Here is a 13,568-nt window from a genome sequence, read left to right as displayed (position 1 = left end):
AGGCACTCTTTATAGTTTCTCTCCCTCTCTCCCTTCCCTGGTCTGAAGCCCTTTTCAACCCCCGGATGTTTGCCACTCGGCCTGGCCAGAAGAGCCCAACGGCCCTTAATGATGAGAACTCCACAGACAAGGAGGATGGCATCAACTACACTACGGTGGACTGGAGAGAATTCATGTGCAACACCTGGCAGCTGGAGCCCACACTCAGGTAAACCAGACCCCTTCCCTCAGACCCAATATATGCCACTATGTAGAGACTTTTATCCAAACTAACAGTACAGTAAGTGCATACATTTGTAGTATGTGTATATGATCCCTGTGTTTGACTCCTTAACCCCTCACCTGAGCATGTCAACTACTCCATAAGCCCACTTTTAGGCCTATACACTAACCCTAAACCCTTTTGTCATACATCTCTGAGGTTTCTTGACACGGTCTTAATAATTCATTTCCACAGGCTCATCTCCTGGACGGGACGGAAGATCGATCCTGTCGGCGTGGACTACATTCTCCAGAAGCTAGGCTTCCACCACGCAAGGACTACAATTCCCAAATGGCTCCAGAGGGGAGTGATGGACCCCCTGGACAAGGTCCTCTCTGTCCTCATCAAAAAACTGGGCACGGCCCTGCAGGACGAGAAAGAGAAGAAGGAGAAGATAGGACGAGACAAGGAAGAGCACTAACACCAACATCCATACCTTCTAACACAACACTTTAAAAACTGGAGGTCAGACAGTAAATCGTCAACAAACAAAACACTGGATAACTGGAAAACACTGGATAGTTCCTTGACTTGCTGTACAGTGGATAGCGTCATAGGCACATTTACCGCTAAGCTGTGTGAATTTCAGCATAGATGTTTACTGTGGTGCATGCCACTATGGGTTTTGACAGAAAAATGTGCACTGTTTTTATGTATATTTTGAACAAAATAGTAAGTCTTATTATTTGGCAGCTTAAAATAATAACCCTGAAAAACCCCAACATGAATTATATGATATACATGCTTTATATGGTTGTTGTCAGAACAAACACGTTGAAGTCATAATTTATGATACTTCTTTTATGGTTCATTACATTTTTTCTGATGAGTGTGGGGGTTACTTCTAAATCATTGCCTTTTCTTTGTTTCCAATGGTAAAGTTGGAATGAGGAATCTCATTTTAAGTGTCAGTTTTTCTAAATTCATCCCAATGACAACCGTTTTTGGAAAAATTTCCTATGAACTAAAAAGTATTGGATGGTTTAAATCCACTTATATAATGTATTGTAATGCTAAACTATGGTTAATTTTTTTTTTTGTATCTTAATTTGAATGGGGATCAGAAATGTATAGTCTAAAACACATGTGAGCTGGGTGTGTCAAGCCTGTTTTTTTAAATATGTGCAATAGATCAGTGTATATAAAATGACTGTGAATTTCTTAAGTGTTGATTTCTGAATATAATAAAATCATTGCCATCCAATTTTACATCTGACTTCGTTGTCATATACAATGAGTGTACAAAACCTTATGAACACCTCTTTCCATGACCATAGATTTCACTTGGTCAGTCTATGATCCCTTATTGATGTCACTTGTTAAATCTACTTCCATCAGTGTAGATGAAGGGGAGGAGACAGGTTAAAGAAGGATTTTTAAGCCTTGAGATAATTGAGACATGGATTGTGCATGTGTGCCGTTAAGGGTGAATGGGCAAGACAAAATATTTAACTGCGTTTTTAAACGGGGTAAGGTAGTCTGTGCCAGGCGCACTGTTTGTGTCAAGAACTGCGACACTTGGGTTTTTCCCACTCAACAGTTTCCCATGTGTATCAAGAATGGTCCACCACTCAAAGGATATCCAACCAACTTGACACAACTGTGGGAAGCATTGGAGTCAAAATGGACCAGCATCCCTGTAGAATGCTTTCAACACCTTGTAGAGTCCATGCCCAGACGAATTGAGGCTGTTCTTAGGGCAAAAGGTTGAGTTGCAACTTAATATTAGGAAGATGTTCTTAATGTTTTGTACACTGTTATTTATCAGATTTTTTAGATTTGAGTCAAGTGACAGTTGTGTGTTTCTCAACAAAGAAAAGCTTTAACCTGGTTGCTGTGTGTGCGAGCAATGGGAAGGTTACTATACTCCAGACCTCTTGTGGGTTCTGTTCAGACTATCCTGCATATATTTTAGCTACAGTTATGCACTATGTGTAGTGAACCGTCAGTACGAATGGGAAAATCCCATTCCAAATGTGATTGGGTTATGGTGAACCAAATGTTTGTGGCCAGAAGATGGAGACCAAATGTCGCGGTTTAAGTGGAATGCAACAGGAGAAGCTATAAAAACACTTCTGCCCTGTAAAACGGCTTACCAAAATCTAAAACTGACCTTTACCTTAACCCCAACCTCATTTTAACCAATTATTATTATTTTTTTATTAAGCCTCTGATACAGTCCCAAAAATGTTTTGTGACAAAATGATGTGGCAAGTGACTGCTTTTTGACAGACCACAATATTTTTCTGAAATATTCAAAATAAAATACAAATCAAAATATTTTTTTCACAAAAGTAGTGCACTTGGCCTTTACTAGTCTTGATATAGCCATCAGTATCGCAGGCAAAACATTTATTCAGCATTGTCGGAGAGCAGCCACCGGTGAGACTGCTAGAGGAGAGCAGTGAGTGAGACTGCTGAATTATTTAATTTTTTTTAACCTTTTATTTATACAGTTTTTTCTCATTAAGATAACATCTCTTTTCCAAGAGAGACCTGGTCCAATAAATGGAGAGCAGCTGCTGGTGAGACTGCTGAAAGAGAGCAGCTGCTGGTGAGTCTGCTGAAGGAGAGCAGCCTGGTGTATGACCTGCTCGAGCTCAGCATGCAACAAATACCCCTGACCACCGGGGGAAGCCTTCACACACATGCACACTGACATCACAATTCTGAGGTGTATTAAGATCCAAGATGTCGGACCGTTGTTTTCAAGGTAATTTACTCACGTTCTCATATACTGATTCATAGACCGTCTATATTCGGGTTGTATCCGGTTTATACTGACGGACGTCACATGCACACTAGCACTCAGCAGCCAGACGTCATCCAGAAACATGGCAGACATTGGATGAATATAAAATGTTCATATGTTCGGCTGTTAATATCTTTGAGTGATTTTTAAAAAATTGGCCTCAGCTACAATTATTTGAATAATTCAATGGATGTTTTGTGCACAAAGGTGATGACTAAAGTGTCTTATTAGGAATTTTCAAATCTGACTTTTCTATGTGGCCATCTGTGGAAATTGTCTTTCTGAGCTGGGCAACAGTTAAACTGCAGTACCGAAACAAAACTGTAGGATCAGTCGAAACTATAATTCTAGAGTGGAATCCTGGCCCTTTGCAGCCTCACACACACAAACCCAAGATTAGGTAAGAGAATCTGGCAAGATGCCTAGGTTACACACACAAACAATAACAATAAAACAAAACAAAAATGTAATTGGTAAAAAAGTATATATGAACAATATTGAAACTGTCAGTCCTGACGCATTTGTGTTATTATGGGGCACCGTTATCATATATTTTCATCAGCTTATTTGAAACTGGTTACTAATATTGCACTTTAGTAACCAACGATTTCGTAAAACAACGTTGAATTTGGGAAACCCAACCAAGATGTCTGCATTCAGAAACACACTAGTTATCTAACAGTCCACAGGACTACATTTCAAAGCAGAGCACCAAGTGTCACATCAATTAAAATCAGACACAATCCCGCTTCTAAAAAACAATTATTATTTTAATCTCAAGTGAGCAGTACATCTTCCCCTCTCACTCGGTCCAATTTAATATAAAGCGTGCATAAGAGTCCCTGTAGCCAGTAGACTAGTGTGGTTTGTATCTGATACACATTAGGAAAAACATGGAGAAATAGGAGAATTGATTGTAGAACAAATTACAACTGATTACCTCTCTCTCTCTCTCTCCATCTCTCTTTCCTTCACAGACCAAATTACCAGACTCCCCTTCAGCCACCCTGGGATGGTAGTCATGGCAACATAGAGGCTAATCTCCAGTGGACAGAGAAAGAGAGAGGGAGAGAATGAAAGAGTGAAGAGGCTGGTTTGTGCTTTATCCCTCTCTCATCCCCCTCTTCTTAAATCCTTATAATTGCTCCTCCCCTACCCACTATCTCTCCCATCTCCCACAACCTCTTCCTTCCTCACTCCCTCTATCTCCATCTCTTCTCCCCTCTCCTTCCTCTCTCTCTCTATTTCCATCTATTCTCCCCTCTCCTTCCTCTGGCAGGGCTCACGCACACACACACACATATGTTCTGGGTGATTAGGCTGGCTGAGCTATTGGCCTGAAGCCTGCTGAGGAAGGGAAGAGAGGGGGGTTGGTAGAGAGAGTGTATGTACAGATGTGCAGATGTTGTGTCTAGTCTTGCCGCTAGGAGGCGGAGTGTGTGTGAGTGCATTCTGACCTGAGCTGAGCAGCGCAGAGGGCTCAAGCAGTGAGGTGGAGCGGACAGCTCATAGGCTGCTGTGGTGTATGTGTGACAGGTTGAGAGACAGGCTGGGGAAGGCTGAAACGCTACCACAGTTCCGCATAGATGAGGATTAATTCACTGGCTTTTCACACACTCATGTCTCAGCACACACACGTCTCTTAGCTGGGAGATGCTGCATTACGTCATAACAAGCCACTGTCTCCCTAGATGACCGTGGTGAGTACAGCCATGTAGAAGATGCAGAGGGAGCGAGAGACTGGGAGATGAAGATTGGCTGGAGGAGGAGAGGAATAGGAACGGATTCAACCGCTGCCACTGGTCGCAAGGAGCGCCTGGTAGGAGAGGGGATAGAGTGTTTCCTAGAGAGGAGGACGAGGAGGAAGGGAGAGAAGGAGGAGGGAGAGGGGCAGCCGCCTTCGTGCGGTGACCGGCTCTGATGGCTCCCCGGGAGAGTCAGAGACAGAAACACCGCGGCTGGGGAGGGACAGGAGGTATTTTGGAAGTGACGTGGGTTCAGAGGAGGGTGTGTTTTGGTTCGGGACGAGAGGAAAGGGGAGGAACATGGCAGCGCAGTCTGATGGAGGGGGAGAAATGGAGGAAGGAGTGGGGGGGTGTTTGATGGAGACACAGAGGAAGACTGTCAGCCTCTGGACTCTGCAGCTATCCACATCTGTCTCTGCTGTCACTCTGCTGTCTGCTACTGGGGCTGTCGCTCCAACTGTCTGGGAAACCTGCTGGGGAAAGACACTACTGGGTGAGTGAGAGTGAGAGAGAGAGAGAGAGAGAGAGAGAGAGAGAGAGAGAGAGAGAGAGAGAGAGAGAGAGTCTGCTATTCTCATCTTGAGCCTTTTATCATTATTATTATGATCATTATTATAGAAGGATCGGGGGTACCGGAGTTGGAGGTGGTAGGAGTTTGAGGGAGACTCGCTGCCCACCAGAGGAGGGACTGTGGCTGGACTGTCTCTGGTTGATCCTGGCTCTCCTCGTCTTCTTCTGGGATGTGGGAACAGATCTGCTTCTCGCTGCAGACTACTATGACAGACAGGACTATCTGTGGTTTGGCCTGACGCTCTTCCTGGTGCTGGTGCCGTCGATTGTAGTTCAGATACTGAGCTTCCGCTGGTTCATCCAGGACTACAGCGGAGAGTGTCTGACCACCTGGCTGGGGACAGTGGACTGCAGCAAGGGAGGAGAGAGAGAAAAGCTGACCAGGCAAGGGCCAACTGGCCACAGGGGGGTTTATCCTGGAACAGACCGGGTCAGAGTGGCCTCAGTCTGGCTGTGGCAGATCACCATACACATTCTACAACTGGGACAGGTCTGGAGGTAAGGACAGATCACCATACACATTCTACAGCTGGGACAGGTCTGGAGGTAAGGACAGATCACCATACACATTCTACAACTGGGACAGGTCTGAAGGTAAGGACAGATCACCATACACATTCTACAGCTGGGGCAGGTCTGGAGGTAAGGACAGAGCATGCCCCCCTGTTCTCCCCTCTCTTCTTCAATCAATCAAATGTATTTTATAAAGCACTTTTTACATCAGCAGTTGTCACAAAGTGCCTATACCATATTGGGTAGGACACATTTGCCACCCAATATGTCCTACCCAATATTCAGAATAGGTTGATTCATTCCCCCCAATAATTTCTTTAAAATACTTCTTTTTTTATTTTTATTAATTGGGTCGTTGGGCCCCCAGATAGCATATGAACATGTCAAAAAGCAATGTCAAAATTTGTAGAATTGCAGGAAATTAGCTTTAACTGTGAACTTGGGGCACAAAAAAGTTAGCTATGCTAGCCACTTGTAGCTAGCTAGTAACTCGTCATTTCACAGGATATGTTTTTGGACGTAAGCTGTAGAGATTGGTACGAAATGCCACTTCTGTAGCCAAAATCTTATTCAGCTATTTTTTAAGCATTAAATGACCTGGTGTGATGGTGTATTGATCGGTTATACAGTTTAAAGGAACTATTTTTGTGCTTTTGCCCGAAGTCTAACTGTCCAGTGTTTCCAGATTTCTATGAAATATGACCTAGAATGAATTACAATATGAGTTTTTTTTTAATTTGGAAGGAAAATTATGTTAAAACACAGCTTTTCTGCTTTGGAATGGTGTGGGTGTATCCCAACAACAGAATGGTATACCAATCATTAAAAATGTTCATGCAAGTAGACCGCTGATTGGCCAGCTCATCCTACTCAGGAGGATGACATCATCCTCTATGAGGAAATAGGAATTATTTTTGAAGGACTGTTTGAGATGGGTTTTTTTTTAAGTGTTTTTTCTCCAATTTATGCTTTGGCCACAAATACAAGTATAGGATGAGTCAACATCATTATTTGGGTTTGAGTTGTTAACTTTTAAAAGTGAGATTTACACTGGACAGTTACTTTAAAACTGCAAAATTCTCTGCCTCATGTCTGTCACGCTCGTCGAAATGAATGGACCAAGGCGCAGCGTGGTCAGCGTACATTTTAGTTTATTTATAATGTCTCCAACAAAACAAGAAATAACAAACGTAAAGCTACGTAGTGCTCGCAGGCCACTACACATAGACAACTACCCACAATCACAGGTGGGAAAAAGGGCTGCCTAAGTATGATCCCCAATCAGAGACAACGATAGACAGCTGCCTCTGATTGGGAACCACACTCGGCCAGAAACAAAGAAATAAAGAACATAGAATGCCCACCCAAATCACACCCTGACCAAACCAAATAGAGACATAAAAAGGCTCTCTAAGGTCAGGGCGTGACAATGTCATAATGTGAAGAATACCGTGAGATAAGCTATAAAACAGCACATTTTTGTCTCTGCCACATGGAAGGATTTGTACAATTGCAGGAAATTTGCTTTAAAACTGCTAAATGTTCTCAGACTCATGAGAAAATGTGTAGAATAGCATTATAAAACTGCACATTTTTATCTCTGCCCCATGACAAAAGGTGTTGAAATGCAGGAAGTTAGCTGGTTTCCTAAGAATATATTTATATGTATATATTTATTTTGGGGGGGGGGGGGTTGGGTGGCCTTCTACTTATCCTTCCACTTGTGCTGTGTTTTCAAAATACCCCTCCATATACCCCTCAAAATACCACTTGAGAGAGGCATAATAAGTCATTTCAAACTGTGTAGAATTGCAGAGAATGCATTTTAAAATGTCAAAAAGAAAATCCGGGGTGGACCACCAGGACCACCCGTCTACTGTTCATCCCCCAATATCTACACCATAATTTTCCCCTTGGCTTATACAGATACCCGGCCTAAAACTCCAAAGAGCAAGCAATGCGGAACCACAGTGGCTAGGAACCAGGCTGTGAGCGGTGGCCAGTCCTCTTCTGGTTGTGCCTGGTGGAGATCACTTCTCCTCTTCTCTCCTCTGTTCTCCTCTCCCATTCTCTATTCTCTACTATCAAATGAAGTCCATGTATTAGGTCACGTGTTAACCTCACCATGTGTGTACAGGTGGAGAACAAAGAAGAAAGAGTATCTGCCGCTGACACACAAACACACACAAAAAATTGCACGCACACACTGGAAGTCAGTGAAGGAGGTGATATTTAGGATGTGATTGGCTGTAAGTATTAGCTAGGCTACTCAAACCATACACTAATGGCCTATATAATTAGCAAGGAAGGGCACATATGCAGAACCAGCACTGACCTGAATAAAGCTTCTTATTATTCTTTTTTTTTCTTCTTTTTTTCGGTAAAAACAGTTTGAACCTATTTGGGCTCAATCAATTTCCATCTTCTCTTGTGTTTTCTCTACACTTCCACTGTCTGTGTCTGACACAGCTAGACAATTAGCTGGATAGCTAACTAGCTAGCGGAGCTGATAGTCACAAGGCTAGTTAGCCATCAAACTGGAAAAACACTACATCAAAACATCCTGACCGGACACCAAAGGTCAAAGGCATGCCACTCCACTTGGATATCCTGTATGTACCCCCTCCCCGCTCCCCCCTCTCTCCTTCTCTCCCTCTCTCTGTCAGACTAATCTTTCATGGCCTAGGTGCCTGAGGGAGATGTTGAGTGGGCTTAAGAGCTAGTGTGTGTGTACGTTTGTAACAATCTCCCTAATAGAGTCTTTCCCAAAGACTGGTGTGTGTGGAATGGTTCAGTCTGATTGAGTTAGATCACTGTGAGATGGAGGGAGGGAGTAGAATTGACAGAAAAAAAAGAGCTTGAACACGCAGAACAGAAGTGGAAGGGGGAGGGGAATGATGGATAGCGACATTTAAACAATTAAACTCTCTGTTGTGATGTGGCATCTTGCAGGTTTATCTGGTGAAATGTGTGCGTGCGTGCATGTGTTTCTACTGTATGTGACCAGTGAATTATTGATGTCGTATGAAATTAGCTCATATGATGCAGCCCAGATGGTTGTATGAGCATGTCTACGCACATGCTCACAAGTACACAAACACACAAGAGAAACACAGACACACACACACCCCACAAGCACAGCCTGGGGCACTCAGTGTTTAATCTGATTCATTCTACACAAACCGTCTCTCTCACTCTCTGCCATAATTATTGACCTCTGACCCCCAGGTATATCCGTACTTTATACCTGGGTATCCAGTCCCACCGTATGAAGGAGCATAAGGAGGCACAGAGGAGGTTCTACTGGGCCATGATGTTTGAGTACGCAGACGTCAACATGCTGAGGCTACTGGAGACCTTCCTGGAGTCAGCTCCTCAACTAGTACTACAGCTCTGTATTATGATACAGCAGAACCGGGCTGAGACTCTACAGTGTACGTATACACACAGTTCACACACACTCACTGGTCAACTGGTATTACAGCTATCAAGATTAGTCACTCCATCTCTCTCCCTAGGTATATCTAGTCTAGGCTCTCTTCTGTCTCTATCCTGGGTGTTGGCCTCGTACCACAAGCTCCTGCGCGACTCCAGAGACGACCAGCGCAGTCTGAGTTATCGCGGTGCCCTCCTCCACCTTCTCTGGCGCCTCCTCACCATCTCCTCCCGCGTTCTCTCTCTCGCCCTCTTCGCATCCCTCTTCCACCTGTACTTTGGCATCTTCGTGGTGCTCCACTGGTGTGGCATGGCCCTGTGGGTGGTGCATGGAGGAACAGACTTCTGTATGTCTCGCTGGGAGGAGGTTTTGTTTAACATGGTGGTGGGCATCGTCTACATCTTCTGCTGGTTCAACGTCAAGGAGGGACACACCAGGGGACGCATGGTGGCTTACTACTCTGTGGTACTGGCTGAGAACACACTGCTTACTGGACTGTGGTATGTAGACAGACAGATAGACAGACAGGCACACACCTACAGTATGTGTTTTATCTTCGAATAGGTGTATCTCTCATGATTCTACAGAGACAAATGTGTGTGCGTGGATATCAAAACAGTTGTGTGTGTGTGCGTATGTGTTACAGGTATGTGTATCGTGACCGTGAAGAGACAGACAGCTACGCAGTTCCAGCGTTGTGTGGTGTCTACCTGTCCTTTACGGGTGGAGTACTGGTGATGCTTCTGTACTACGGCCTTCTTCACCCCTCACACACACACCCCACCCCAGCATCGACCTGGTGTGATGAGCTGCTGTGGGGTAACCCCTTGCCCCCTTCAGCTCCGCCCACCCCAGCCCACCTTGCTGCCCCGTTTCACAGTGATGACATCATCGCAGAAGGCTGTCTGCCGGTGTTCCAGGTGCGTTTGGAGCCCCCCACCTCGAGACGTTTCGAAGGTCCTCTGATAAAGATTGACATGCCCAGGAAACGTTACCCAGCCTGGGACGCTCACTACGTGGACAGACGGCTGCGAAGGACCATCAACCTACTACAGTACCTGACGCCTGCAGCCGCAGGCATACGATACAGGGACAGACCTCTGCTCTATGAACTACTGCAGTACGAGTCTTCTTTCTGACACATACACACATAGACAAACACACATATTTACAAGTGCGCACATGTAACCGATGTGAAATGGCTAGCTATTTAGTGGTGCTCGCTAGTAGTGTTCAACCGGTGACCTCATCCGCTCTGACCTAGAAGTAGTTGTTTCCCTTGCTATGCAAGGACCACAGCTTTTGTGGAGTAACAGGTAACGATGCTTTGTGGGTGATGGTTGTCCATCTGTTCAGAGGGTCCCTGGTTCGAGCTCAGGTTGGGGCAAGGAGAGGGACGGAAGCGACACTGATACACACAAATGTGACTCTTCTCTCTGTTTTGTATTCCTCACTCTGCTGAGAAGACTGGATGGTGACAGAAGACAGCATGTCATGTTATTTTCACATCTTCATGAATAATACTAAAAGATAATAATATGAAATTAGAAAAAATGTGAATGTAATATAAACAGCGGCCTGAAAGCTGTCTCCTAGCTGGGAGTTTATTATATTTAGTTTGGTTAACTGGGTGTGTGTTCTCTTTAGTTTGGTTAACTGGGTGTTTATTCTCTATAGTTTGGTTAACTGGGTGTTTATTCTCTTTAGTTTGGTTAACTGGGTGTTTATTCTCTATAGTTTGGTTAACTGGGTGTGTGATCTCTTTAGTTTTTAACTGAATGTGTATATATTTATATGTACAGAGATGTGTGTGTGTACTGTGTGTGTTGTGCCTGTGAGTCATAGTAAATTATGTTTGCTTGTTTGTTTGCTCAGGAAGGCACAACATTACAGAACGTTAAGATAGACATGAATTGTGTAGAACAGATAAGATTTTCTGTCATGTAGAATACGGATATGTGATTCTCTTTCTGATGAACTCATCCCTGAGGTCGTCATGGTGACAGAGACCTTTACCTGACTACGTCTGACCATCCCTCCACCAATCGACACTAAGCCTTCCACCGATCAACTTTATATGGTGCAAATATATATGAATATACAGTACCAGTCAAAAGTTTGGACACACCTACTCATTCCAGGGTTTTTCTTTATTTTTACTATTTTATACATTGTAGAGTAATGGTGAAGATGTCAAAACTATGAAATAACACATATGGAATCATGTAGTAACCAAAAAAAATGTTAAACAAATCAAAATATAGTTTATATTTTAGATTCTTCAAAGTAGCCACCCTTTGCCTTGATGACAGTTTTGCGCACTCTTGGCATTCTCTCAACCAGCTTCACCTGGAATGCTTTTCCAACTGTCTTGAAGGAGTTCCCACATATGCTGAGCACTTGTCTGCTTTTCCTTCACTATGCGGTCCAACTCAATTGGGTTGAGGTTGGGTGATTGTGGAGGCACATCTGATGCAGCAATCCATCACCTTCCTTCTTGGTCAAATAGCCCTTACACAGTCTGGAGGTGTGTTGGGTCATTGTCCTGTTGAAAAACAAATGATAGTCCCACTAAGCACAAACCAGATGGGATGGCTTATCATTTCAGAATGCTGTAGTAGCCATTCTGGTTAAGTGTGCCTTGAATTCTAAATAAATCACTGGCAGTGTCACCAGCAAAGTACCATCACACCTCCTCCATGTTTCATGGTTGGAACCACACATGTGGATATCATCCGTTCACCCACTCTGAGTCTCACAAAGACACAACGGTTGGAACCAAAAATCTCAAATTTGACCAAAGGACAAATGTCTATTGCTCGTGTTTCTTGGCCCAATCAAGCCTCTTCTTATTGGTGTCCTTTAGTATTGGTTTCTTTACAGCAATTCGACCATGAAGGCCTGATTCACGCAGTCTCCTCTGAACAGTTGATGTTGAGATGTGTCTGTTACTTGAACTCTGTGAAGCATTTATTTGGGCTTCAACTTCTGAGGTGCAGTTAACTCTAACTTATCCTCTGTAGCAGAGGTAACACTGGGTCTTCCTTTCCTGTAGCGGTCCTCATGAGAGCCAGTTTCATCATTGTGCTTGATGGTTTTTGCGACTGCACTTGAAGAAACGTTAGAATTTCTTGACATTTTCCAGATTGACTGACCTTCATGTCTTAAAGTAATGAAGGAATGTCGTTTCTCTTTGCTTATTTGAGCTGTTCTTGCCATAATATGGACTTGGTGTTTTACCAAATAGGCCTATCCTCTGTATACCATCCCTACTTTGTCATAACACAAATGACTTTCTCAAATGCATTAAGAAGGAAAGAAATTCCACAAATTAACATTCCAGGTGACAAGAAGCTGGTTGAGAGAATGCCAAGAGTGTGCACAGCTGTAATCAAGCCAAAGGGTGGCTACTTGGAAGAATCTCAAATATAAAATGCACTTTGATTTGTCGCTCTGGATAAGAGCGTCTGCTAAATGACTTAAATGTAAATGTAAATGTTAACACTTTTTGGTTATTACATGATTCCATGTGTTATGTCATAGTTTTGATTTCTTAACTATTATTCTACAATGTAGAAAATAGTAAAAAATAAAGAAAAACCCTGTAATGAGTAGGTGTGTCCAAACTTTTGACTGGTACTGTATATATGTGAACTTTATTTGGTGCAAATATAGATGAACATAATATGAACTTATTTTTTGGGCAAATATATATGAACATATATGAACTTGATATGGTGCAAATATATATTAACTTTATTTATAAAAGCAATAATACACTTGAGCATCTGCATTTGGAGTCACAAGTGGACTCAGCATTCTACATTTGACCTTTAACCTCTCTCTGTTTCTGTTCTGGGTCAAAAGTAACAGCAGGTAAAGGGTCTGAACTTTGTAGCCAAAGTTTGAGACGCAATCGGCTCAGAGATTAGGCTGTATTGTTCCAGGTTCATATCAGAAACTAGTTTTATAAAAAATAAAGTCAGTCAGGGCATCAGGCTGAGCTGGAGCCAGCTCTTATAACCACAGAGCAGGTTAAAGGTACACTGCAATATGACATCATCATATGGGTCAACTTCCTACTTACAGAAATCAACAGTCAAATTAATTTCTGCAGTTAACAGAAATGATGATGTCATATTGTTGAATCTACCTTTAACCAAACTTAACATGGATGTATTGTACAGGTGTGATATAGAAGTTATGACATTAGTCATTACTTCATTTGAACTCACAGGACCCCCTTGAAAACGACATAGTTGGTTCATCTCAAGGAGTTTAATAAATAAA

General features: G+C 43.1%; 2 protein-coding genes across 2 annotated transcripts in view; both read left to right on the top strand.

Moving 5' to 3' along the window:
• LOC115138604 (bridge-like lipid transfer protein family member 1) overlaps positions 1–1,471 on the top strand; it is a 96,381-nt gene extending 94,910 nt beyond the window's left edge. The window contains 2 exon segments of the mRNA XM_065025740.1: positions 49–208; positions 458–1,471. Coding sequence (XP_064881812.1) covers positions 49–208; positions 458–683 — 386 coding nt within the window. The 3' untranslated portion in view covers positions 684–1,471.
• A 3,588-nt stretch (positions 1,472–5,059) lies between these two features.
• LOC115138603 (XK-related protein 6-like) lies at positions 5,060–12,877 on the top strand. Its single transcript, XM_029675626.2, is given in 6 exon segments — positions 5,060–5,102; positions 5,105–5,252; positions 5,378–5,827; positions 9,071–9,276; positions 9,361–9,778; positions 9,925–12,877. Coding segments are annotated over 6 exon segments (1,758 nt in total). The 3' UTR covers positions 10,418–12,877.
• The last annotated feature ends 691 nt before the right edge of the window (positions 12,878–13,568 follow it).

The sequence above is a fragment of the Oncorhynchus nerka genome, linkage group LG12 (genome assembly GCF_034236695.1).
Source record: "Oncorhynchus nerka isolate Pitt River linkage group LG12, Oner_Uvic_2.0, whole genome shotgun sequence".
NCBI classification, from domain to species: domain Eukaryota; kingdom Metazoa; phylum Chordata; class Actinopteri; order Salmoniformes; family Salmonidae; genus Oncorhynchus; species Oncorhynchus nerka.
Note: the sequence above shows the minus strand (reverse complement) of the source record. Positions and strands in the feature narration are given on the sequence as shown.